At 49.8% G+C, this 27,021-nt stretch overlaps 1 protein-coding gene and 1 long non-coding RNA gene across 5 annotated transcripts in view; one reads left to right on the top strand and one right to left on the bottom strand.

Annotated features, from left to right (window-relative positions):
* LOC310838724 overlaps nt 1-27,021 on the bottom strand; it is a 122,330-nt gene that overhangs the window by 48,837 nt on the left and 46,472 nt on the right. The window lies entirely within an intron of this gene.
* PDLIM7 (PDZ and LIM domain 7) overlaps nt 5,277-27,021 on the top strand; it is a 44,209-nt gene continuing 22,464 nt past the window's right edge. For 3 of the 4 annotated variants that reach the window (XM_083726295.1, XM_083726294.1, XM_083726297.1), the window contains exons 1-2: nt 5,277-5,410; nt 10,177-10,283. In XM_083726295.1, the coding sequence (XP_083582421.1) occupies nt 10,179-10,283 (105 nt within the window). In that variant the 5' untranslated portion in view covers nt 5,277-5,410; nt 10,177-10,178. The remainder of the gene's footprint in view (nt 5,411-10,176; nt 10,284-27,021) is intronic. The other variant, XM_083726296.1, reaches the window with a different exon arrangement.

Here is a 27,021-nt window from a genome sequence, read left to right on the forward strand (position 1 = left end):
GCTGGAAATTGCAGCTCTACGAGGAGTAAACTTCAGGTCCCAGGATTCTCTTGTGTGTGTGAGTGCTTTAAATGGTGTGTATGCAGCCAGCTACACACCAGAGGGCAGCAGGTGAGCTTAGAGGCTGTGGTGCAGATCAGATGGTGGCACATGCGGGCCCTCAGCACCTGCCGCCTGAGGCAGCTGTCTCACTCTACCTAATGGTAGAGCCAGCCCTGAGAAGAGCAACAGTTGTCATCAGTGGGCTCCAAAAGTCACGACCCGGAAAGGGTAGCATTAGGTCTGTCACCACATTCTGTGTGGAGTGCAGCCCCAAATACATATGAAGAGGAGCTGGTACAGCACCGTGCTTGTGAGTAATATCTGAAGGAAAGTTCATGTAAAAGAAGAGAGGGGACTGTGGCATTCTGAAACATGGGCCAAATCTTAAAATGCAAGCCATGGCAGAGCAGCTTTCCAATAAGGAGATGAGGGAAGTGTGTGTGTCTCTTTCGCAGTGAGGCAGCTCTGTTGTTAAGAGGCTGTGTTGCACACGCAGAGAGTGGAAGAGGGATTTCCCTTTGGCGCCATCTGAGGATAATAACGGAGCCACTTCCTGCTCTGCTTTGCTAAGCAAATCCAGATGTGGGCCTTCTGAATAGAAGCAGCAGGCAGCTTGCTGTAAACAGCTCCAGGCCTCAGTCAAAAGGATGGCGGCAGCCGCTGCTCTGCCAACGCAGTAGCCTAACCCTGTGGTTCAAGAGGAAGCTCTGCCTGAAGAACCCACCACAAGACAGATCAGACAATGCCAAGCTCCTTATGAATGCATTTGTGTGAGGTAGGAGGGTGAGGGTCACAAATATCTATTACTTTGGTGTGATTTTGGGGCAGGTAGCAATGGATCCCAGTTGCTTTAGGCTCTCTGAACTCAGATCCAGCAGTTCAATCCAAGACTGGCGGTGCGAGGAGGGAGGGCGGGGAGAGAGAAAGTTTTATTAGCAGGATGGTTTTCATTTGGGTAGCTCTGAAGCGTAAAATGAAGGCAGGGCCATATGGCTGTTGCAGTGCCAGTTTATGTCCAGCAGAGGGAGTCAGATTATCAGATTCCTCTGCTGCTACTTAATTGGACTTTAAGCAGAAGGAAAGTAGGCGGCATCCATTAACTGCTTGCATTTTGGGGTAGCATTTTTCAAGGATGTAAATAAATCCAGGTTTCTTTTTAAAAAATGGGTTTGCTGACCAGCACCTAAGTGGGTGCTGTAGAGGGCAGAAAGAGGGTTTCTTTTGCTCTGTGTTTAGGTCACTTTCTCGTAATCATAGAATCATAGAAATAAAGTATGGAAATAAAGGTCTAGGGTGGTTTCATTAATCAAAGCAACTGCTCCTGACTTGGACATATGAGCAGAGGCCAGGTGAGCTGCCTTGATCAGGTAATGCATGGTGTTCTGGGGAAACATGTCATCGTCGTCTTTGGCAATCGCTTGTAGAAGAGTAAGATTGTCTTCCGTGAACACGGTCTTAACAGTGAGTCCATAAGTGTCTGTGGAGGCCAATTCTAGATCCACACGTCCTTCCACAGCGGGGACATAGGTTTCCAGGGAGGAGTTGATCATGGTGAGGGTTTGCCAAACGTCCCTTTCTCTTAGCACGTTTCTCCCTTTTGTCCTGAGTTCGAGTGTCTTCAAAGTCCACAACACCTTTGGTAAAGGCTGTTCTCCAATTAGAGCACCATCAACGGTGTCTCTGAAAACTTTTACATATCACTTGGGGGGACATGTGTGGTTATCATGACCAGGACTGCAATTGTAGGGGTATCTGTAGGAACTGTACTCGGTACAGTTGTCAGCTGACCATTGGCCCAGTTTTCCTGCTACTGCAAAACCAATAACTTCTTGACAAATCCTCCATGTACATAATTGCCAGCAATTGAAACTTGAAAAGAGGGAGCTCTAAATTCCACTCCTACCTGAAAAAGCCCATACACGCTCTGCCCCTGCTGGCTGACCCCCGACCTATGTTGAAAGAAAAGCAAATAAATCTAGGTACTGAACTATTTGCATTCATTTCAGATTACATCCCTAAATCTTTGTTCTTTAAAGGAAAAAGACCAAGACCAGGTTAAAAATGAACACAGCTTCACCCTTCCTGTTTTGTTTTGCTCTGCCCTCATCCACCAGTTTGTTCCTCCTCCACTCCCACCATGTTTCTGCTTTTGATGGCACAATAACTTAACAGTATGTGAGATTAAAGTGGCTTAAAGGAAACTACTAGGTGTTTTATTGAAAGAGCACTGTGGTCAGTGGTCAGAGCAGTAGATTAAGAGCAAGGAGACGTGGGATCAAATCCCCAGCTGGCTATTATTCTCACTGGTTAACCTTGATCCGCTCTCTCCGCCCTGTCCTACCCCCACAGAGCCGTTGCGATGACAAACAGGGAACGAAGAACCACTGAGATCCTTGGAAGAGGAGTGGGATAAAAATGAAATAAATCTATTTGTTTACCTCCCGCAGAGAGAAACTTGGCAGCCTCCTCTGGCTGAAGCAGCAAAGCTAAACATTGCTTTCAACCTCCTCCGCCTTGATCCTTTATCCTGTGTGTAGAAATCATAGCTGATGCATAAAGACCAGGGAGCCCTTCTGATCCCAGCACCTTTTAACAGTGACAGTGCTAAGTAATGAGTACTTCGGAGACCTCACTGGGAAAGAACTGGCTTCTTTCCAGGTTAAAACATTAAGTTTCATGACTTACAGAATCTGCCGTTTTGAGATTTGTCAGCCCGCTTCTAACATGCGCTGAGTATGAATCACTGAATTCTGCCTTAAATAGAAGAGAAAGTGACTGGAGATTTCCAGAGAGGGAGAGGGGGGCTGAGAAGTTGCCTTATTCAGCTGCTATTTTGCTTTGGTTCAGCTCTGTGCTGGGTTTTAATAGGCATCCTAGAGAGGCAAGTCACACAACGCTTGTGAGATGTCCTCTGAGAGATTTCAGATGCTATGAGCTTGCGTACTCGTTCTCCACACAGAATTGTGGCTCCCTGCATTCTGTATAGTGATGTTTTATTTACAGCCTTGTGTGCCAACAAACAACAATATTCAAAACATGTGGCAGCAATTTTGCATGATCAGAATGCTTCCCCCCCATCTCCATCTTTAGTTTTGTTTTTTCCAAATAGGCTACATGGCCTTATGCCAAGCACTTTTTATCCCATACTTTCCTGCCACTTTCCTTAGCTCCAATATCTGACTTTTTTTGTCTTCTTGTTGCCCATTCTGGATGCCACTGCCTATACATACATAGCATGATGTCAGTTCTGTTGCCTGTGCACATTCTGGAACAGGAACTTCCTGTGCTCCTGGTCCTTTGTTTTTACAGAGTGCTTTCAGGGGCTGGCTTCACCTGGGGAAAGCTCTGCAAATTTGAAAGTAAAACGAAAGGACTTGCTGTCATCAGAGCTATTGACTGTGGATTTATACTCCAATAGACTTTGGACTAGCTGTGGTCAAGTGTGACATCCGGCTTGTGGGTGTCCTACATTTTGGCATAGGAACACAGTGGTCACCCATGAAGAACTACGGTCACTGAAGAAAGCTGAGCTCCAGAGAGGGGCCATAACTCAATGGCACTCTGTATGTACTGCATTTGCATGCAGGTTCAAATGTGAGATCTCTCTACGTTAAAAGGGCCTTGGGTAGCAGAAATGGGAAAGGCTCCCCACGAGAGTCACATCTTGGAGAGTCACATGTGGACTGAGCCCACTGACCTTTCTAGCTCAGTAAAAGGAGCTTCATGTCTGCTTGACGGCTAGAAGCCTTATTTTCAGTGGGGAGAGGATTGCTCTTCTCCCCCATGGTACCAATGTTAACAGGGGAATTTAGGCATCCTTTGCAGGCTCTGTTGTTCATCCTACCTCCATAGTTGTGCTTATATTGAACTACAGTGGTACCTCTGGTTGCGAATGGGATCTGTTCTGGAGGCCCATTCGCAACCTGAAAAGAATGCAACCTGTGTCTGCGCACGCGCTGGTCGCGATTTGCCGCTTCTGAGCATGCGTGTGACATCATTTTGCGTGTCTGCACATGCACAAGCGGCAAAACCCAGAAGTAACCCTTTCTGGTACTTTCGGGTTGCCATGGGATGCAACCTGAAAATGTGCAACAATGTGAAGCAAACGTAAAATGAGGTATGACTGTAGTGAGACATTGGCAGTGTCTGTTAATACCTGTGTTGTGTTGCAGTTGCACAAAACACATTCCTGCATACTGTACCATGGAAAAGTTTGGGCACCCTGCAAAAAAGCATTTCAGATTCCTTCGCCATGTTTTGGACAGGAGCTTTTCTCTGTTCTTCCCCTAAAAGTAAAGGTAAAGGGACACCTGACCATTAGGTCCAGTCGTGACCGACTCTGGGATTGTGGCGCTCATCTCACTTTATTGGCCGAGGGAGCCGGCGTACTGCTTCCGGGTCGTGTGGCCAGCAAGACTAAGCTGCTTCTGGTGAACCAGAGCAGCGTACGGAAACGCCGTTTACCTTCTCTCTGGAGGTATTTATCCACTTGCACTAGGTACAAAAACTCATTTCTATTTTTTCCAAAGAGAAATTGTGTGTACACCAGGCATAGGCAAACTCGACCCTCCATATGTTTTGGGACTACAATTCCCATCATCCCTGACCACTGGTCCTGTTAGCTAGGGATGATGGGAGTTGTACTCCCAAAACATATGGAGGGCCGAGTTCACCTATGCCTCGTGCTGGCCCTGCCACTAGCTTTCAAGCAGCTGTGTGAAGCAGCTGCAGTAAAAATAATAACCATGACGATGGTGAAGGTGGGGGCTAGGAATTCCACAGCATAGGGGCTGCCGCAGGGAATGCCCTCACCCGATTAATAAAGCGCCTCTTCAGTTCCTGAGCATGTGCAGAATGCTGCGAGTGACCCACAAGCACCTCCCACCTCACAAGCAACAGCGAGGAGATCTTTCAGAGGCGAAACTAGGATTTCCAGAAGGAAGGACGGGGCTGTACCAATCCTATTTGGCGGGGCTTGGGCGGCAGCTGCGCAAGGAGACGCCGCCCTCCTGGGCGCAACATCCGCGGAGGGCGCGGCGATTTCGGCGCCGCGCTCCGCCCTTTCTCCTCCAGCCAGGGGACGCGGGCGCCGCACACCTCCAATAGGGGGCGCTCTTAAGCCGAGCAAGCGCCCCCGACGGCGCGCATGCGCTTCTACCTAGCAGGCGGCGCGCTTGTTGAATGGTGAGGCGGGGGGGACAGCAGTGGGCGGGGCTTGCGCTTGAACTGCTGAGCAGGCGAAGCCCCGCCGGAGAGAGATATATAAGGGCTCCGTGGGTGCCGGCGGCGCTGCGGCTGAGACGGGGCGGCGGAGGCTGCTCAGTAGCTCCGCCCTTCTCTGAGGAGGTCGCGCGCGGGGAGCTTGCAGGTATTGCATCCCGGCCCTTGGTTGGAGTTGGCGGTGGGTGAGGAAAGGGAAAGTGATGTGGCTTTTCTGGGGACTCGTGTGGGCAGAGAAGGGCGTCGGGGTGACATGAGTGCCTCTTTCCCCACATATCCCCACCCCCTTCTCCATCCCAGTCATGCTTTAGGTCAGATGTGAACGAGAGTTTGTGCCTCTCTTCACTCGCCCCCCCCCCCTTCGTACTTTCCCTTTCTGTGTTTTCCCACGCGCTTCTCTCTCTCTCCCCGGCTCCCCGTGGCGCAGGAGTGTGTACTTTAGGAAGTCTCCTGGGTGCCCCCCCCCTGTTCTTTTTTCCATAGGGACGTCCTCTTGCCGTGGGGCTGGGGCGTGCCCCCTAGCCGTGCGTTAGCGGTGTCTCAGCGAGACTAGCGTGTTGCTCATGGCACCAGGATGTAACCGTCACCCTCGGTTTCCTGCGGCGGCTCGGAGCAGGGACGTCCCGTTTCGTGGGTGTGATGGCTGGTAGGGATCCCCTCTTGAGCCGAGGGAAGGGGCTGGTGCTGGAGGCTCCCGTCGCAGGAGTGAGTCTCTCCCGGGGCTCCTCGCCGTCAAGGGTCTGAACCTGGGCATGCATGCGCCGGCACACGTCCCTCCTGGCTCCCCGCTCTTCTTCTGGACGTCTATTCTCGTCGTTCATCTAAAAGTGTCTCTGAGCTGTAACTTAATATTGCAGCATCTCCAGGAGGTCTGAATTCCAGAAGGGCTGTGAACAAGCATTGCGCCTGCGGCGGTCAGTGTTGAGATGGCACAAGTATGGCTGTTTCTTCAGTGACTTTCATAGGCTTTCTTAAAATTATGGGTCGTGTTCCTGATAAACTTTTTTCCCTGTGTTATCAAGCCTAACTTCAAAAAACCCACATGAGGTGCAGTTGGCCCTTGAGCTTGGTGGCCTTGTTTGTGAAGATTTGTGGAAAGCATTCCACAATAGAAATGTTCACTGGGAGGGGCAGATTTTTCATGCTTTTGGGGCTTCCAAGTATATTTGGCTGGCTGCTGTTAGAAAGAGGATGCTGGCCTTGGTCTGATCCTGCAGGGCTGCTATCAGGACCACCTAGAAATTCTGTGAGAGTTTGCTATTAACCTCCTAACTTCTTCTGTGCATATATATTGAGCAAATGTGTTGAATAATGAAGGGGGCAGACATAACCTGTCATGTTTATCACAAATCCTTGCCTGCTTTGGGTCATGGAGTAAAGACCCAGCAGCACCCGTTACTGAGGTGAAGGGATGCTTCACACAATCAAAGGAGGCAGGCACCTGACTTTATTTCACTCAAGGCTTTTATTTGATGACCCTCTTCATTGTGTGAAAGAAAAAAGTGGTGGCAGGAGGGATGGGGGGGGGAGCAGGAGGACTGAGGGAAAAGAACTTTTCCAGGAGTTGGGGAGAGAGAGTGAGTGCAGCATTTTCCTGCTGGTCTATTTATTGCTCATCCAGCTCTTTCCTTCCTTGAGGGCTGCCAGCTGAATCCACAAAAACAAAAAATAAACTTGGTCATCATCTGGAGATATGCGCACAAGGGGCAAAAGGGGAGAAACGGAGCCTGGTGCATCCTCCATTCCCATGTGACGTTATCCAGAGAGGGTGAGGACACATATCATGAGGTTTGCCAGGTGCTGGAGGTTTTAATATGGCAGCCTCCTAGGGTGGAATTTGCTTTCCCAAAGTCCAGGAAGAGCTGTTGTGCAAAGTGAAAAAAGTTTCCGCTCAGTGTTTCTCAGCAGTGTGATGAAGTGTACTTCTGATTCCTTTTGTGCCTGGGACCAGTATTTTTCTTTTAAAACTTGCTTCCTTGTGGATAAGCGTTCTTTTAGTATTTTAATTCTGCAAGAGAATTGGCAGCTGCTTGTTAAAAATGAGAATTTGGCAAACTTTAATTTAGTGCTGGCAAATGTGTAGAAATGTATCCGGATTTAAAACGACAACAACCGCAGCAGATATTATTGCTGTGCTGTTTTATTTTGCAGGGTAGTCTTCGTTTCAAGAATGCATTTATTTATTCTTGCCGCCCTGGCTGTTCAGTTGTCTTGTAATGGGCTATCTCCTTTTCTTGGCTCTTCAACTTAATGCACCTCAGCCCTGCCCTTCCCCTGTTATTCTTGCCTTCTGTCAGGCACTTCCAGGAAGTGCTTTATCAGTGCATATAGACTTCTTATCCTGCCAGACGGGCTCCTTGCAGGCTAGTCTGGTCCCTTAGACCTGAGCTGGGTAGGGGGCATTAACTAGGCAGCAGCGTGGCACACAAGCTGATTCTGCTCACTAGTGATCTTCTGAATTCAGCTTGATTTCTGTTTCTTTTTCACCATGCCTTGGCTTTTTCCAAACTTCATTTACTTATCCTGAGAGCAGCTAGCTCCAGTGGCGTAGCGTGGGTTGTCAGCACCCGGGGCAAGGCAAGTAATTTGTGCCCCCTAACCCGTGGATTTGTGCCCCCTAACCCGTGGATTTGCGCCTCCTAACCCGTGGATTTGCGCCAAGAGGCGTTGCAGCTCAAGGAGGGCGTGGAGCAGGACCAATGGGGTGTGTGGTTTCAATGGGGGGAGGCATGGCATGGAGAAAGTCCCAAGGGCTGGATAGAGAGCCATGCAGGATTGCATTGGGACCCTGGGACTCAGGCTAATAGGCCACACAGCATGTCGTCTAAGCCTTGTTTGCTGTGTCCTCCCTGGAACTGCTTGGCTGAGGTTGCCACGGGTTTATAGATGCTGTGTGGAAACTTCAAAGCAGGCAGAGCAACTCCTGAGCGAGCGCTCACTGTGAGAGCAGAGGCCCGAGGGGCTGTTCCTGCAGCCCTGTGGCACAAGGCTCCGTCCAGGCATGTTTTGCCGACTCAGCCTTGGGAGGAGGAGGAGGGAGAAATCAACGCTCCCTGCCTCTTCCTAGCCGAGTGCATTCCTTTGCCATTCCCATGGAGAAGAAGGTATTAAGCTGCTGCTGAAATCCCTCCAAGCTGAAGTGTCCCAGCCTGGCAGGGAGGGATGGTACAAGCTGGTACTCTGCCTGTGAGGGGCTCCACCTTTGTCTGTCTGGCAGAGGGAGCTCTCTGAGAAGGCCCTGCTGCAGCTCTTTCCTCTGTACTGGATGGGAAGGGGTGCCCTAGATCCCAGCCCCAAATAACACTGTCTTCCTGGGTTGTGTTTCTGTTTTTCTCTCTCCCTTCCCTTTCTCCTTTCCCCTCCTGGATTGTCCTGATTTCCTCTGTTTAGACCCAGCCAGGAAGTTATGTTTTCAGCACTCATTTGCATCTCTCCCAGTCCTGATGAGCAACCACTGGAATATGGCAGTGCTGTCTTGCATGCCTTATATAGACAACAAACTGCCTGGGGAGAATGGGAGGGGAGGGTGAAGGGAGTATTTTGTGTCCAGAAGGCAATTTTTGATTGCTATTGCTATATAGTAGGGGTGCGTTGACTGGGAAACGCCAAAAGCAGTGAAGTGCCATAGCTGCACCTAACAAAAGCCATCTCTTAAGTAATTGGGAACAAATTGAAGGCTTTTCTTTTGGTGCCTTGATCAGCCAGCAGCTGCCTAAAACACAAGGCATAGGAACAGAGCAATTATTCTGTCTTTCCATCCTAATCCCTGGATCTCCCCCCCCCCCCCAATTCTTGAATGTTCATATTATCAAGTTGGAATCTCCTATGTCAGCTATAGGGGATGCATTTATTTTAAAAAATGGCACTTGCAGACCCTACGAGCACTTCATGAGTTGTTACTGATTGATATGAGCGGGGTCAGACTCTGTCTTGTCCAGATTAAAATAGTGCTAATAATTCCCCCTGTTTGAGGATGGGGGGATGATAACTAATTCATATCTGTTTTTTGAGTGAGGGCTTAAATTGGGTTGGCCTGTGGGGAAGCCATTTAGACTCTGGTTGTGTGAATAGGTTTCACATGGCCATTCTAGTGGCTGGACGTGGCAAGTCCATTTACACAACTACTTTGAATGCTTATATTGATTCGAGCTAACCAAGCTCAAAATGAGCCCGCCCAAAGACGAGGTGGGATTTGCCCGGAATATGCATTTCATATGTGATTCCTGCATACAGAGGTTCTCGGTTTCACATATATTGTCAAAACGAGGAAAACAAACTTTTCTGTGGTATTGGTAGGCCGAGTCCTTGGCAAGGAAATGCTTCCTCAGTATCTTTGTGTGCTGCTTCTACCTCTGCCATTTATTGCCTGATGCACTAGAATAGCCTTTGGGAGTTTAGACTAAAGACAGTGAAACGTCTTCTCTGACATCTCTAGATAGGTCTGGGAATCTGAAACCCAATGGAGACCTGATTCCAGTCAGTGTAGACTAGATGTGGCCCTCTGGATGTTGCTGAACTACAACTCCCATCATCCCTTGCTGGGGCTGAGAGGAGTTGCTATTCAGCAATGTGTGGAAGGCCAAAGGTTCCCCACACCTGGTGTAAACAATACTGAGCTAGATGGACCCAATAGTCTAATTTGGTATAAGGCTGCTTCCTTTGTCCCTAAAGGAAAAGCTGAAGAGCATTGCTGTGGGGAGGAGACAGGGATGGGCTGGGGTAGGATGAAGGGCAGTGCTTAGGCCTTGGTGCCAAGTTCCAGGGAAGGAGCACGCACTTCCCTTTGCCCTCACTTGGGGCAGCCAAGGCTCTACTGTGTGAGGCGGATGTTTCCTGTTCTTCAGTTGTCCTCTCCCAGCTCTCCTGTCCCTTGCTGCATCACTTTTAAAGCTAATAATCTCTTCTCCTCCCCAGAAATGAGTGACATGGACTCATACAAGGTGCTGCTGGATGGGCCGGCGCCATGGGGCTTCAGGCTGCAGGGTGGCAAGGACTTCAACATGCCACTCTCCATCTCCAGGGTAAGTCGTGAAGAAGCTCTTTCTCAGGGAACTATGCTAGTCCTTGCTGGTCAGCCATGGTTGTTTTCTTCCGTTGCTTCCATTCATTTCCTAGGCTCAAGCACTCTCACATCTCTGTTGTGTGCTGGTCTCTTTATCACAAAGGAAAGGAAAGGCAAAAGGTCTCCTCACACCCACCCCGCCCAGAGCTGCCAGCCTTCTTTGCACTCATGATGTAATGAGAAGGTCCTCAGCATTCAGCCTGTTACTTGATCTTGGGCTCCTTGGGGCTCCTGCGCTCTATTTTTGGATCTGTGGCAATGGCTCTTGCCTGTGGCTGGGTGGAGCTAACTTGGGGTTTGTGGTAATGTGAATATGATATTCCGGCTGTTCCAAGAGTGATGCCAAGGCGTGTAACTTAGTCAATCTTAATGCCAGCTTTTAGGGGGTAGCAATCTGGCTTTGACTTGTAGTTGGCAGCTGATTCTGTTGGTACCTAATCAATCAAACCTCTCTGTCCAGATGATGCATTCTTTAGGCTCCCCCTTCTTCTTTTTTGCATATTCATGAATCTCCTGTTTGGGTGAAGTGGGGCTGACTTCTTTAGGATGAGAAATAAGGCACACAGTCTCTCCCCTCTGGGTGGCTTCTTGGGATCTCCACCCACTCTGTGCTGGAGCAGAAATGAAATTCAACCCCACACTCCTAGCCCAGGCACCAGGGGATGCCTGCAGTGTTTGTTTCATCTTCTAAATGCCTTCTGCCAGAACGTCCAGAGCTGACCTTTAGCCCTGGATAGTGGAGGGCAGAGGACGGCCAAGCAGGCCCTACTTTTTCCTGTGCTGTCAATGAGGCTCAAGGTCATGCTGGACCACTTTCTGGTTGACACTGGTTCGAATCTCGTCACATCCATAAACACACAGAACAGTTTTAAGGCTTGCGGCTGGATGAGAGCCTTGGCTTCCCACCTGCAATATAGGGGCCTACCTCACAGGGTCGCACTGAGGATGTGTGTGGAGTGCTTCTGGCACTTGAGCACCTCGTAGGCAAGCACTAAGTATTCTACTTCTGTTGTTTGAAATTGGCAACACCCTGTCGCTTAGTAGTAATAATAAGGACTCTCTTGATGCTCCCCATTCTCCTTGGAACTGGAATACCCCAAGGCTTTCCTTCTGGGCTTGAAGGAGCCCCTGCTCATCCTGGACTGCCAGCCCACGAGAGCCACTCCTGACCTGAAAGTTCCCCTCTGGACTGGCTTGGGTGCTCACACGCTGGACGGCTTGCAGGCAACTCCTGCTCCGCTTGCCTTTTGCCTTATAAGCCTTGGAATGCTGAGTGCAGCCGCTGCTGCTGTTGCTGACGCTTGCAGCCGCTTGGCAAAGCGGAATGTTTCTCTATAAGCCAGAAGCCCCGAGGGCTGGAGAAAGGCACCAGAAAGCCCCCTCTCCATTGCTCCACAGCCAGGCACTTTCCCCACGCACATGCAATTATAGTCGTCCACATCTTTTGCAGCACCATCTCTTCCCCGCCCCCCCCCCCCACTTATTGGTTTCCCCATCAGTTGTGTGCTGGAGGTTTTGTTTGTACTTTCTCTGCTGCTCTGTTCCTAGCTATTCTTCCCAGCCCATCTCTGGGGACGCTCTGCTTTCCTGCTTGGAGGGCTTTGTGCTGAGGCAGCCTCCGCTGTTTTTGTTCCCTCACTCTCTCCCTTTTTTTGAAAAAAAGAGTTTCTCCTGGCTCGTGGCCAAACCTTAGCAAAGCCCCTGCCTAGACAGGGGAGAGCCTCTTTGCAGAGAGACCCCAGCTAGCGCCTCCCGCAAACATACCAGAGGCTAGAGCAGCAGCAGCAGCAGCAGCAGCAGCACCCTTCCCCTCCTTTCCCCTGTGCTAGCATGCCACAGCCCATCCCTCTTGCAAGAAGTATGAGAGCTCCTTTGTGGCCAGGCCTTGAGAAAGACTTTCCTTCCTGTGCTCTTTGGGGAGGGTGGCTTGCTGCGTTTGGCTGTGGCTATCACAGCCAAGGATGGCCAGGGTCTCATTTGTTAGGCCATTGTGCTTCTGCTCAGGCAGCTACAGGTGGCTACAGTCAGCCGGTACTCCTGTGGTTTGGCTGTAGGCCCTCCCTTGGCAAGGCTCCTGGCATCTGTAGCAGCTTCAGAGGGATTGTTGTGCAATGTTCCCTGTCCCACTAAGTGAACTTGGAGCTTAGCTATTCTGGGCTGTTGTGATGGCATTTTAGGTTCCAGCCACCACTGGCTGTCATATTTAACATCATTTCTCTTTTGCCCAGGTGCCAAATGGCTTCTTAAACCAAGGTTGCAGTCGCTAAAATGGAATGTCTTCTTGCCATTTTGGGGGCAAGGTGGCTAAAGTCTTATTTTCTCAGTTAAACGTCTTTGCTAGATCAGATGACAACCTTCAGCTAGGTTAAGAACTTTAAGAACTTAAGGAAGAAAAGTCCCTTTATCCAGGGACAGTCCACATATATACTGGCCTAATCCCACCTTTTTTTCTTAATGGGGACACAGACCATTCATAACGTAAGAATATTCTTCACAACTGTGAGCAGGGTAAGTGAAGATAAGCTACAACAATTAGCTATAACATTAGTCAATGCTCCTGCTCAGGTGGCACAGAAAAAGCATTTTGATTCGTGCAATTCATTCTGATTGTACAAATAAAATATAACTGATAGAATTCTACAGGATGTGGTATTAGCGTGTGAAAACAGTACAGATCCAGTGATCTCCAGGTATGCACCTCCAGGTGGTGGAGATGTCAGGCATCATCCTGGCACCCAGGCATCTTCACTTGGTTGCAAGTCGCTAATAGCCAGGTGCCAAATGCACCTGATAACCTGGCTAATTTCAAACACTGCTTTTGTCCTCCATTGTCCCAGACCTTGGGGGGAGCGGCGGTATTTTTTTACTGTGCAATGCACTTTTCTCTTCTTGGTTGAGAGATGTGGGATTTAGCATTCCCATTAATAAGAAATGCTAAACTTTTGCAAAAGTGCTTCCTGATTTGATGCTGCATGCCAGATGTCAGCAGACAGGTGTGAGAGAAGAAGGCAGGGGCTTGTAAAAGTAGTGAGAATTGGGTAGAAAGGTTTCTCTTCTGCTAAAATAATTTGCTATACCAAAAAGCATATGGTTGCAATCTATATGAGATATATAAGGGGGGAGGGGGAGGTAAGGAGAAAAGCTCTGGTGGTGGAGGGGGGGCTGTTGAGTAATAGGTAGGAAGCACAGCAGTGTGAAATGTCTGTCTGGGTGTCTGATACAAATGCTTCTCTCTCATGAGATGAAAGGTCTTCCATGGAAAATAAACAGGAAGTAGGGCAAAAACAGATCCTGCATTTATTGGGACTGAGCCTCCCCCAGGGCAAATATTAGTGACAGACCTTGTAGAGCTGAATACACCTTGAAACTGACTGCCATCTTCAAAACTGCCAGCAGGGTTGACTCTTAGAAGGACCTAAATAAAATAAAAGGTAGTACCTAAATAAGCGTTTTGGAAACACTTAATACAATCTAGACGCAGTGTTTCCCAACCTTTTTTGGGCAAAGGCACACTTGTTTCATGAAAAAAATCTCGAGGCACACCACCATTAGAAAATGTTTAAAAAATTAACTCTGTGCCTATATTGACTATATATAAAGTAACTCTCGTTAATAGGCATCAAATAAACACAAAGAAAGTATTTTATAATTACTTTATTATGAAATAGTAAGTACCGTATTTTTCCTTTATTTCCCCCCCCAAAAAACCAGGTTGGGGAACAGTGGGATGGCGGTGCTGCGCCTCCCCGCTGTCCCCCGAGCTTGTGGGGCTGGCCCATGTCTGCCTGGCGCGAGGGGCGCTCTGCTTCAGGGCGCCCCGCGCGTCGGGCGGCAGGCTACAGTCCGCAGCATGGGGAACCCTCTGTTTCAGGGCGCCCCACGCGCCCCCCAGGTGCGCAAGGCTGGCCAACACCAGCGCGGAGCACGGGGTGTCCTCCGAAGGGCGCCCCGTGCTCTGCGCTGCCGCCTGCAAGCCTTGCGCTCCCGGGGGGGGGGAAGAGATCCCCCGGTGCGCAAGACTTGCCAACACCAGCACGGAGCACGGAATGGCCTCCGAAGGGCGCCCCGTGCTCCGTGCTGCCAGCTGCCGCCCGCAAGCCTTGCGCTCCTGGGGGGAGATCCCCTGGGTGCGCAAGGCTGGCCGACACCAGCGCGGAACACGGGGCGTCCTCCGAAGGGCGCCCCGTGCTCCGCGCTGCCAGCTGCCGCCCCCAAGCCTTGCGCTCTCGGGGGGAGGTCCCCCGGGTGCGCAAGGCTTGCTGACACAAGCGCGGAGCACGGGGCAGCCGGCCGAAGCGAGCGGCGATGGGATGTGGGAGGGAGGGAGCTCGCCGCCCCGCGTGTGCTCGCCGCCGCCGCCCAGCCTCTCGCCCCGACTCGCCCGCCTCCCTCCCACGGCACACCAGGCAGCGTCTCGCGGCACACTAGTGTGCCGCGGAACACCGGTTGGGAAACACTGATCTAGAGAATAGTTGATTTCATCTCCTAAAAATGGAAGATCAAATGTTTACAGCAGAATACCTAGAAGAATGTGAGCTTATGTGAGCTCATAGCTCCTTTATGCTCGTTCCTGTTAAAACATTAGATTCCTTGCAGTTTGGTAATCTCAGAAGGTGCAGGGGATAAAATGGCTTCACTGTTCCTCCAGAGTTGTCTGAAGACTGCCTGGGCTGTGTGACGAGGATTGTCAACACTTGGCTTCTGTGCCAAATCTGTTCCCGTGAGGGACGATACAGTGGTGCCTCGCAAGATGAAAAGAATCTGTTCCGCGATTCTCTTCGTCTAGCAGTTTTTTTCGTCTTGCGAAGCAAGCCCATTGACAGCTTAGCGGATTAGCGCTATTAGCGGTCTAGCGGCTTTTAGCGATCAGCTGTTAAGCGGCTTATCAGCGGATCAGCTGTTAAGCGGCTTAGCGGCTTAGGAAGAGGGGGGGAAAGCGAAAAAAACCCGCGGGGACTCGCAAGATTTTTTCGTCTTGCGAAGCAACCCCATAGGGAAATTCGTTTTGCGAAGCGCCTCCAAAACGGAAAACCCTTTCGTCTAGCGGGTTTTCCGTCTTGCGAGGCGTTCGTCTTGCGGGGCACCACTGTACTTGGCTCCCGCAGTTGTGAACCCAGAAGCAAAGGAGGGATGTAGAAGAGGAGGCACAACTGCAGCAGTGAGACTTGCCAGAAAGCCACTGTAGGGAGGTTGGGCTGGGCATTTGACCCACTGCACCCCTTGCTCAATGCAGGCCTCTGGCAAAACTAGTTGCTGTCCAGGGTTCTATGTTAAACGAATTGGTGGCATAATCTGCAGGAGTGGCTTCCCCATACCATACAGTGCACCTCTTAATAAACAGGATGTGGAACATATTTGCATGGATGGGTCACCCAGAGTTGGGGTGGGGTAACTGTGCCCCTCCAGAAGTTGCTGGACCACAGCTCCCATCATTCCTGACTTGGCCTTGCTGTCTGGGGCTGATGGGAGCTGTGGTCTAATAATCAGGAAGGCTGGTCTGGAACATCCCCCTTGGATCGAAGCAATGGAGGAAGCTGTGGAACAGGAATAGAGAGCTTAACACTTGTCCAGCTTTAGCGCCTCAGGGTGGGTATTAAATAAACGTTGGCTAGTTGCGTTAGGAAGGAAGCTACTAGCTCATTAGCTCAATGCCTCCGAATTAACGGTTCATGGGCTGTGTGACCGCTCTGTGCTGCCAGGCTTCCTTGAGCTCATTGTGAACTTGTGACTTCTGCACACAAGAAAGATGTTCTGTGAGTCACACACTGGCAAGTAGGTGAAATATCTGGGGTGGTGATGCAATTGGGAAACCGATGTGTCAGAGTGGTCTTCCAGCTCATGTACAGCCTTAGGAACCCACATTATTTTGGTTTTATTCCTGCATATTTGGGACAGGACAAGCTGTCAGGCCTAGAGCAGTGTGGGGTGGCTGAGGACTGATGGGGAGAATGACAGTCCTTTGCTCAGGTTCCTAGCTGTGTCCATTACAGCCAGAAATGACCTGCTCCTTCTGTACCGACCGCCTGTGTCTTTAACTTTTGGAAGATCCTTTGAAGAGCCACCTAGAGAGGAGTGACAGGGAGGAGGGTATTGCAGTGGGCACACATTTCAGGTGCCTGCCGTGGTGGAAGGATGAGGCCATGATGGGTGATAGAAAAGAGCAGGTGCAGTGATTGATGCCTGGCTGGTTCAGCTGTCCCAAGGCTGAGTTCTGAAAACCAAGCAGAGCTGCTGAGGTCAGATGGAGAACAGGATAAAAATACACTCCTTGCTGTTAAAAGAGGGATGGAGCAAGGTGAGCATTGTCCAAGGAAGCCCATTGGCTGGGCCCAGAGGGGTGTCTTCCCCGTGTACTGCAGCTTGGCTGTACCTTCAGAGGCACATGTGCTAACTTGCCTGGGAACTGAGTACAAGCCTGTAATTTCCTTGGGATTTTGACGTTTTCCCAAAGGCCCCAGTTTGCTAGGATAGATTCTGAACACTCGCATTTCATTTCAGTACAGCTGTATGAAGAAGAAGAAAATGCAGGTTTCCATAATAGCTGCTGCAAAGCAGGGCTGTGTGTATTCTGTACTCAAACAGAGCAACATCCTTCACTTAAAAAGCAGAATTCTAACTTGGTGATGGTGAGACTCTAGCTGCCCAGATGTTGTTGGTCTACAGCTCCCATCATCCCTGACCATTGGCCATGTTGGCTGCGGCTGATGGGAGTTTGGAAGGCCACAAGTCTAAAATCATGCAAATCGTGCAATATTGCATTATCTTTGCTGCTTTGGTTAGTCATGATGGGGGATGAAGAAGTCCTTCCTGACCACTCTGCAGCTCCATGGTAGAGCTCCTCCTTTGCATTCAGAAGGTTGGAGGACCAGGTTCAGTCCCCAGCACCTCCAGTTTGGGTTTGGAAAGACTCCTGCCTGGCTTGGAACCCTTGAAAGCTGCTGCCAGTCAGTGTAGACAATACTGAGCCAGATGGACCAATGGCCTGACTCGGAATAAGGCAGCTTGCAATGTTGACTCCTGGAGTACTGTGTCCAGTTCTGGGCACCACAGTTCAAGAAGGACACTGACAAACTGGAACGTGTCCAGAGGAGGGCAACCAAAATGGTCAAAGGCCTGGAAACTATGCCTTATGAGGAACGGCTAAGGGAGCTGGGCATGTTTAGCCTGGAGAAGAGGAGGTTAAGGGGTGATATGATAGCCATGTTCAAATATATAAAAGGATGTCACATAGAGGAGGGAGAAAGGTTGTTTTCTGCTGCTCCAGAGAAGCGGACACGGAGCAATGGATCCAAACTACAAGAAAGAAGATTCCACCTAAACATTAGGAAGAACTTCCTGACAGTAAGAGCTGTTTGACAGTGGAATTTGCTGCCAAGGTGTGTGGTGGAGTCTCCTTCTTTGGAGGTCTTTAAGCAGAGGCTTGACAACCATATGTCAGGAGTGCTCTGATGGTGTTTCCTGCTTGGCAGGGGGTTGGACTCGATGGCCCTTGTGGTCTCTTCCAACTCTATGATTCTATGATTCTACTTTAAAGCAATGAAACTGTTTTGCAAAAGTAAGTTGTCAGCTCTCTGTGCTTGAGAGCTGGTGGCTCTGTGATTGCTGAGCGGGGGAGTCTGTGGCTTCTTGTTCCCAGCAACAGAGCTGGTTATGTTTGCTGGGAGTGAGTTGGCTCAGGTTTCTAAAACTGAGCAGCAGTAAGCAGGTGTGGGCCGCCCCAATGTGAAGGTCATTGAAATCAAGGGAAGAGGAAAGCCAGAGGGGTGGAGATTGAAGGAAGGAAACTGCTTCCCCCCTGTGGTGAAAACCAGACCCTTTTTGATGCAAGTTGGCTCCAGGATTGAAACCCCGCCACAGGCAGGAAGTGGGGAAGACATGCCTGTTCCCACAGTGACCAGCCACCCTCATTTTTTTCTGTACTGGTGGGGTGGGCAATGGGGGTGGAGGAGGCCAGCTAAGCTTGCTGGCTGGGAATAGACTGGCTGTCCTCTGGGGCCAGGGAACTGCAGAGCCCCGAACTTCCTGCCCAGCCTGGATAAATGCACACACAGCGCCAAAGGGGTGGTCGTTTTTAGACTTGCTCATGTGTAATAAGGCAGGAAGGAAGGAGGGAGTGGATTTGACTGTGCCAGAAGATGGAAATCTAGAGCATTTCTGGATTAGCTGTACTGCCCAGCCTGACGTGTTGTGTTCTCTCCTTCTGACCATATAACTGCTGTGGAATGACCTCTGTCTTTTTAATCCCCTGCGATTTCAGATTTTGGGATTGTGGGGTTGTTGAAACTTGTCCTAATCTCTGGATGTGCTCTTTGTGTCATGACACTACCATGTTAAAAAGCAAATTAAAGATGCAGGATTTTGCAAAGGAAAGAAAGAAAGAAAGAAAGAAAGAAAGAAAGAAAGAAAGAAAGAAAGAAAGAAAAGGAATGAAGTGTTACATTGGTGAACCAGATTTAAAACAATAATAGTTTCGGTGTACGTGTGGAAACGAGGAAATCCTCCTTCTATTTGAATAAAGCAGTTTGCCTTTCCCTGGCCTTGCATTGTTCAACCTTCTCCAACCTGGTGCCCCTGGATGTTGTTGGACTACAACTCCTATCAGTCACAATCTGGGGATGATGGGAGCTGTAGTCCAAAATGTCCAGAGGGCCGCAGGTTGGGGACTGGGCTTCTCATCCTCCTTAGGGGGAGCCATTTGCATGCCGGGCCAGACACCGCCTTCACCCTGAACAGTGAAATGGCCTGATTTCTAGACTTCCCACTACCTTATGCCTGGGAAGCATTTTCCTCAGACTCCCAGGGAAAAGGATACATTGGCACCATATATAAAGCTGGTGGCATTGTGCCCGCTGGGCAAGGCCTGTCAGAATTGCCTGGTGGGGTGAACTGAACAGGTTGGGAGAAGGTATATATTGGTGCACATCGACTCCAGCTGTCATTTCCCCCCATTTGAAAGATCAGACAAATTTATGATCTGCCTGCTCCATCCCTCGGGGGACTTGTGCATTCCACCTAAAGTTGCACACATTCCTGCGCTTCTCCCCCTGTGTATGGCTCTGTCCCTGGGATTCTTTCCATATAAAAATGAAAACACGGGAGCTGCCTGGAGCAATAGCACCATAAGCCTCTGGCCACAGCAAGTTCCTACATAAATGTACCATATAACATGGGAGCCATATATAGCAGCATGTGGTTTTGTTAGTAATTTATCTTTTGTTGCCGACAGCGAATTTGTACTGCTAGGGGCATACGATTCGCTCTATTCCTGCTTCACCAGGGGTAACACTTTGGCAGAGCTCCTTTCAAGTTCCACCCATTTAGGGTGCTGCTTTTCCAGCTCTCCTAGAGCATTATGTCCTCAGTATTTCACACAGGTCTCTTGCGATGGGCTGTCATGGTGTTGGTACAAAGCCCGGATTTTTCATCCGGAGCCCTGTGTCAAGGAAGCGAGAAGTTGCTGCTGGGCTTTGCAGGAGGGTTTGCCAGCCCTCTGAGCAGCCTGGAGGTCTAGCAGCAGACACAGATTCTCCTTTTATGTTCATGTTGAGCTGGACTTGGAAGAATACTTGGGCTTCCTCCAAGTGCCAGCAGATCTTCATTCCAAGTGAGCAGGGTTGGTTGAAAGCTCTATCACCCCTGGATGCTCTTAACCCCGGATGTAGGAGTTTTCTGCCCTTTCATACAACTAAGAGGATGTATTAGCTGAGTTGGCAAGAAGAGGGAGAGGTTGGCTGGAGTGATACTTGAGACATTTTAGTGATGTGCCCTAAGTGGCTGGTCCTTATGGTGCAGCGATTTAACCTAAACCTGTTTATTTGCCACCATCCTCAAGTCAGGAGGCAGATGGTTCGGGGGGGGGGGGGGAATAGCTAGAGGATGTTGCCCGGAGAAATGGTTGCACTGTCCTCAGGAGTAACTGGTCCTGCCCCTGAGAAAGCTGGTAAAAAGGTAAAGGACCCCTGACAGTTAAGTCCAGTCGTGAATGACTCTGGGGTTGTGGTGCTCATCTTGCTTTACTGGCTGAGGGAGCCGGCATTTGTCCTCAGACAGCTTCCGGGTCATGTGGCCAGCATGACTAAGCCGCTTCTGGCAAAACCAGAGCAGCGCACGGAAACGCCGTTTACCTTCCCGCCAGAGCGGTACCTATTTATCTACTTGCACTTTGACGTGCTTTCAAACTGCTAGGTTGGCAGGAGCAGGAACTGAGCAACAGGAGCTCACCCCGTCGCAGGGATTCGAACTGCCGACCTTTCGATCGGCAAGCCCTAGGCTCAGTGGTTTAGACCACAGCGCCACCCATGTCCCTGAGAAAGTTGGTATTAAACCAATAAATCAGAAGTGGGAGCACATAGTGCTTCTATTCCAAGCGGCTTCTTTTTGGTTCTGGACAAAGTCAATTTTAGCCTTTAGGGGGTTAGGCAGGCAGGCAGGCAGGAAAACCCTTAGTGTAGCTTCTCCCTACACATTTGGTCATGGTGTTCAATTGTCCAATGATTGTTTTAAAACATTGTTTATTCATTTGTCATTTGCTCCAAAAATGTATCTCGAAGAGGCTTACAATTTTTTTAAAAAAGCTTAGAATACCAAATTAAAAATAAAAGATAAAATACCAAATTAAAAAATGATTTGTTTTAAAAATTATCCACTAAAAGTGCTCATCTTACAGCAAAACTAAAAGGACACATCCTGCTCCACTCAACTAAAAGATGACCATCAGTTCAGCACAAAATTATTGGGTGAACAAGAATATCTTCACCTCGCGCCTAAAGGCTGATGGTGATGGCACCAGACACATCTCTCTGGAGAGAGCATTGCACAGTCAGGGAGCCACCACAGTCATCCAGACCATCCCTGAGGCCAGGCACTGGTCTAGTGCATCCACTAGAGCAGTGTTTCCCAACCTTGTGCCTCCAGATGTTTTTGGCCTACAACTCCCATCATCCCTGACCACTGGTCTTGCTAGCTAGGGATGATGGGAGTTGTAGGCCAAAAACATCTGGAGGCACAAGGTTGGGAAACACTGCACTAGAGTACCACCCACTCCCAGCTTAGGACAGCCACTCTAGAAGAGAGCCAGATGGTATCAAGAGCTGCTAGATCAAAGGGACTCAAGAGGGTTGCACTTCCCCTGTCTCTCTCTCTCTGTTGACCAAAGGTTATCATACTGGACAGCCAAGGCAGTTTCCAGCTCCCAAAGCACTGTAAGAAGAGGGTCCCTACCCTTAGACGTACAATTTAAAAGAGAGTGGAATGGGAAGGAAGGGTTACTGTGTGGGGAGCAAGCTCCAGAACCAGTTCTCATACAGTTATTGCTCTTATAATGACCAGCTGAGATGGAAGCTGTCAAGGTCACCTGATGGAAGGGTTGCCATTAGGTAGTAGCTGAGGGAGGGCTAGAGGCTCCTGGTTTCTTAGCAGAGGCAATGGAAGAGTGTTGGGGGGGAAGCCCTTTCCTTTCTCACCAGCTGCATGCTGGCCCCTGACCCACCAACCACCGTCCCATGCATTCCTTGGGGCAGAAAGGCTGGCTTCCCCTGCTTGAGCTTGTCCAGCAGTGACCATCTTTGGGGTGAGAAGATGATGATGGTGGGGCTGAATGGGTCATGTGAGCCACGCTCTGCTTCCTCTGGAGGCCCCCTTCCCACTCAAGAATTGCCCTGAGGGGTCCTGCAAATTACATACTTAATTTGTTCTGGAGGTCCATTCTTAACCTGAAACTGTTCTTAACCTGAAGCACCACTTTAGCTAATGGGGCCGCCACGCTGCCAGAGCACGATTTCTGTTCTCATCCTGAAGCAAAGTTCTTAACCTGAGGTACTATTTCTGGGTTAGCGGAGTCTAACCTGAAGTGTATGTAACCTGAGGTACCACTGTACCTGGGACAGTCTTCCATTTCCCAGTGGGGAGGGCCTCCCACAGCAGCAGAGGAGGAAAGAGCACCACTGCCTTTTGCATGCTAGCCAAGGCTTATCCTTGGCCCCTCTGGTGGTTTCCCCTCGGCCGATCCATGGGCTTCAGCATGCACCTGATGGCGCTGACACCAGGCCCATGGGCGTAGCCAAGGCAGAGTGGGGAGGGGCAGCTGCCCCCCATCAAGTAAACAATAGAAATGCTTAACCAACTGACCAATCACGTTGGTTCTGGCCCCTCCTAACAAAAGTCCTCCCCCTCCCCACAAAAACCCTGGCTACGCCCGTGATCCAGGCCTGGTCTGGAAAATTAGTTGAATTCTCCGTGCTCTCAACAGGCTCAAGTGCTTTTTCTGTTTTAAAAATCAACCCTGCCCTAAGGAAGCCACATGGTAGCCTTCCAGTTGCCAGCATGGATTGCTGTAGCCAAAACTTCTAGCGTAGCCTTCTGCTGACCCCTCCCTCAGAAAGCCATGATTGCGGCTTGAGTTTCTTGGACACAGCTAGCTCCCTTTTGGCCAAACGGTGCAATCATCATGCTCCCCGTTCCCCCTCTGCTTCTTTCTGCTTGGGACTTGTGGAACAGGAAGACTCTGGGTTAATTAATGCCTCACTGCCCCCAGGGTGGGTATTGCGTTGCTGCTGATGAGCTAATGTCTCTGTCTGCTGACAGAGGGAGATGAATGAGATGGCTGGGAGAGGTGATCCTGCCGAGAGAGGTGGGCTGCTTGCCTGCCCCCATCTACTCTCTAAGCAGACATACAGGCTTGAGGAATTTCTGTGGCTTTGTAGCTCCGACGGGGCCGTGAGTGTGACACATGGATTGCGTTATGGGAAAGGCATTGATTCACTCCAGGCTCCCTCCTTCAGAGCCCTGCTCTCTAGTAAAGTCTGGAGAAACCCTTGGGGATGCTAGAGCCAGTCACCTCCTCCCTCCTTCCCTCCCTCGTCCCCCCAGTCCAGAGATGGGCTTGGGATGAGCGGTGGAGAAAAGAGCACAGGCTCCTTGGGTTCCTCAAAACCTGCCTGTTTTTCTCCAGCAAAGCTCAACACCAGGTCCTTTCACCAGAAGCGGGACAGGTTTCTCTTGCCTTTGGGGGCTCTGCATGCAGTTGGTGCCCAGTGCAGGGATGATAGGCACATGGTGGCTCTTCCCCTCTTTGCTGAGTGTCTCAGTTGGCTTACGAATAGAGAAAAGGAATGGGAGGCTGAACGGTGCTTTTGTAACGCTGGGAACAGGCTGGCCCTGTGCCATGGGGCTTTTGCAGAAGCACAACAGGATGACTGGATGGTGGGTGTGTATGGGTAGTTATTCCACAGTTAGCTCCAGCGCAAACTTGTTAAAATGGGGATCGGATGATCCAGCACGTGCAGGAGACTCATGTCGTGAAAGTTGCATGCGCATAGATGTGTGGAGATGTTCAGCTGTATGAGGAGAGGAAAAGCTTTGGTAGCGTGGATCCTCCTTTGGTTGTTTGACCCGGAAAATGCCTTTTTGAATCGTGCTGAGTTGAGAAAGAGCCTGGGAAATCAAAGTTATTTGTGGGGGACATTGTCTCCGTCAGTGGTAGGCAGGAAAGCAACATGCTTTGCATCTGGTGGACATATCCAGAGGATCAGGGAGTGCATGCAGCAACTCACAAGTAGCCATCCAGCGTGATCACAAAATATCCAGGCCACTGATAAGGGAACTTATATGGAGGGTGGCGATACTGCTGTTTGTTTCTTTGGGGTGAGGGAATTGATAAAGTAAAGGGACCCCTGACCATTAGGTCCAGTCGTGGCCAACTCGGGGGTTGCGGCGCTCATCTCGCTTTACTGGCCGAGGGAGCCGGCGTACAGCTTCCGGGTCATGTAGCCAGCATGACTAAGCCGTTTCTGGCGAACCAGAACAGCGCACGGAAACGCCGTTTACCTTCCCGCCGGAGCGGTACCTATTTATCTACTTGCACTTTGACGTGCTTTCAAACTGCTAGGTTGGCAGGAGAGGGAATAGATAGGTGTACGTTTTTTTTAAAAAAAAGATGTAGCTGCATGCTGCACATTGAGTGTAACATGTAGTTTGGTTCTCAGCCGTAACTGAGTGGCAGAAACAAAACCTACAAGCCGCAAGACCTTTGTGCATTGTGTCAGAAGATGAATCTGCAGAAAATCCCCTAAAACTGTGTTCAGTTGCAGACCAGAATTGTGCCCCTTGGGCTGAACTATGGAAATCTCAGCGTAATGAACGATTTTGCTCATAGTGGTCTGATGATAAGTTTATGAATAACTGGATTTCCCTACACAGTCTCGCACTCTTCTGTACTGTGTAAAGCAGGCTAGAAAGACTTCTGTGTTATCTACAGACTCCTTTGTGTTTAAACTTGTAAATATTTGACCATCCAATACATACCTCTTCCCTCCTCCCCCCCCCCCCCCGGTTCCTGAATGTACCAGCTCTTGGGTTGATTATCCAAACAACATTTGCATTAATGCAGTGTGGAGGTTACTCAGATAAGGGTTGGCTGGGTCTTAGCTGCTTTCATCATAGGTAGTTTCATATTTGTCATTTCCTCTCCCCAACCCCATTCTCCTTTCTTTCCAAGTAAAGAATAGTGCTATTTTCTATTAAGTTTCACAGGCTGTTTCATTAAGATGACAAATTGCCCTGTGGCATCTAAAATGCTATCTAATAGCAGAATGATTATTAGTAAGTTGGAGCTTGCATCATCACCTTCGCAAAACATGTGGCTCAGTGCAGACTTGCTGTTGCACAGGGCTAAGGGGTCAAGGGCCAAGCTGCAGGATCATGTCTGCCTTCTCCATGCACTTCCCACGGTGTGGATTGTTATACCTGCCTATTCCTACCTCTGTTTAAAAGCCACCTGGCTGATCCTAAAAGCTCATTCCCACAACAGCCTTGATCGCATGGCCCTCTTCTAGCCCATTGCATATCAGGATCAATCCCTGGTTTCTTCAGGGCTGGGAGAGACCCCTGCCTGACACCCTGGAGAGCCACTGCCAGTCAGCCTAAGCCGGGCGTAGCCAATATGATGCTATCTGGATCTTGCTGGACTGTAACTCCTATCACCCCTGACCATTGCAGATGCTGGTGGGGGCTGATGGGAGTTGGAGTCCCAACAGTGTCTGCAAGGCACTACATTGGCTACCCTTGGGGGAGGTAATACTGAGGTAGGTGGACCATGGTCTGTATAAGGCAGCCTCCTATGGTCCTACCCCTTTTTAACATTTGCGTCTACACTGAGGCTATGTATATTGGGTGCCCTTTATCAGTGATTGAGGTAAGGGGAGGAGAGGCGTGCCATTTCCAAGTGGGATTGCTCATTGCATATGGACTATACCAGTGTTTCTAAAACTTGGATCTCCAGCTGTTTTTGGACTGCAGTTCCCATCATCCCTGACCCACTGGTCCTGCTAGCTAGGGGTGATGGGAGACCCAAGTTTGGGAAACACTGGACTATAACATGGGTGTGAGAGTGGGTGGTTTCAGTAAGATTGCCTTCTTGGCTGCTGCAGACTTCTAGAAGTTCACATTTGAATTAGGGTTGTCTTCCTTCTTTCTTTCTTTCCTTCTTTCTTCTTTCTTTCTTTCTTTCTTTCTTTCTTTCTTTCTTTCTTTCTTTCTTTCTTTCTTTCTTTCTTTCTTTCCAGGGCTCCTGTGCTTTTTAGCAGCACAACAAAAAGGAACTCTGCAGATGAACTTCTGCCTGTTGCAGAACCCAGCCTGTTGCTGGGTTTCTGCTGGGTTTGCCTGGCAGTTGTTTAAAGGGACAGTCCAACGGGTGGAGGGGGAAACACACACACACACACACACACACACACACACACACACCACCCGTTGGTAACACTCTACTTCTGAACGAATAAATGTGGCCCTCTCCCGTACTTCCAGTTTTTCATAGAGGCTTCTCAACCCTGGGGAAAGGGAGCGCCTTTCTTCCTCTCTGTCAAGTTTTCAGCGCCTATGACTGCCTGCCGTTGCTGCAAGCAACATCGTTCTTCAAAGCATCGTTCATAACTTTCCCTTTTTCTGAGATGCTCCCAAATAGTTTTGAAGTGGTGTGGCTTTGTGGGTGTGTGTGCTGTTCGCTTTGTGGAAGATTATGACTGTCCGGCAGTCCTGAGCGTTTCTGAGAAGATTCCAACCAGTACTAAACATATCCAAATAGGGCAGAGACCGAAGTGGGTTTGTGTGCAACAGAGAAGCCATTCCCTGCAGGTGGTCAGGGTGGTGGGTGTTTGCTCAAAGCCCGTTAGCGCCTGGGCATCTGTAGACAGCATGTGGCATTAAGCAGCCGCTCATGCCTGCTTCTGAAGCTTCTTCCCTGCAGATAACCACACCAACCTGGGATGGGGTGGGTGAGGGCGACCAGCACGCGCATGCCGGGGGCAGGACCCAAAGCATGGCCTCAGTCCCCTCAGCAATGCCTGAGAGGGAACTAATATGCCAGGAGTCTGCCCAGCAATAATTGCATGGGCAATGTGTGAAAGGAGTTCTAGGAGCACACTGTCCCAGATTCCCCCTCTTCACTCTCAACCTTGTGGAGGTTGAGCTTAGCGGTGGTAGTAGTAGTAGTAACAACAACAACAACAACAACAACAACAACAACAACAACAACAACAACTTATTTATACCCCCCCATCTGGCTGGGTTTCCCCAGCCACTCTGGGCGGCTTCCAACAGAACACTAAAATACAATAACCTATTAAACATTAAAAGCTTCCCTAAACATGGCTGCCTTCAGATGTCTGCTAAAAGTCTGGTAGTTGTCTGGTAGGGTGCATGCT

Source organism: Podarcis gaigeae (genome assembly GCF_964106915.1).
Source record: "Podarcis gaigeae genome assembly, chromosome: 2".
NCBI classification, from domain to species: domain Eukaryota; kingdom Metazoa; phylum Chordata; class Lepidosauria; order Squamata; family Lacertidae; genus Podarcis; species Podarcis gaigeae.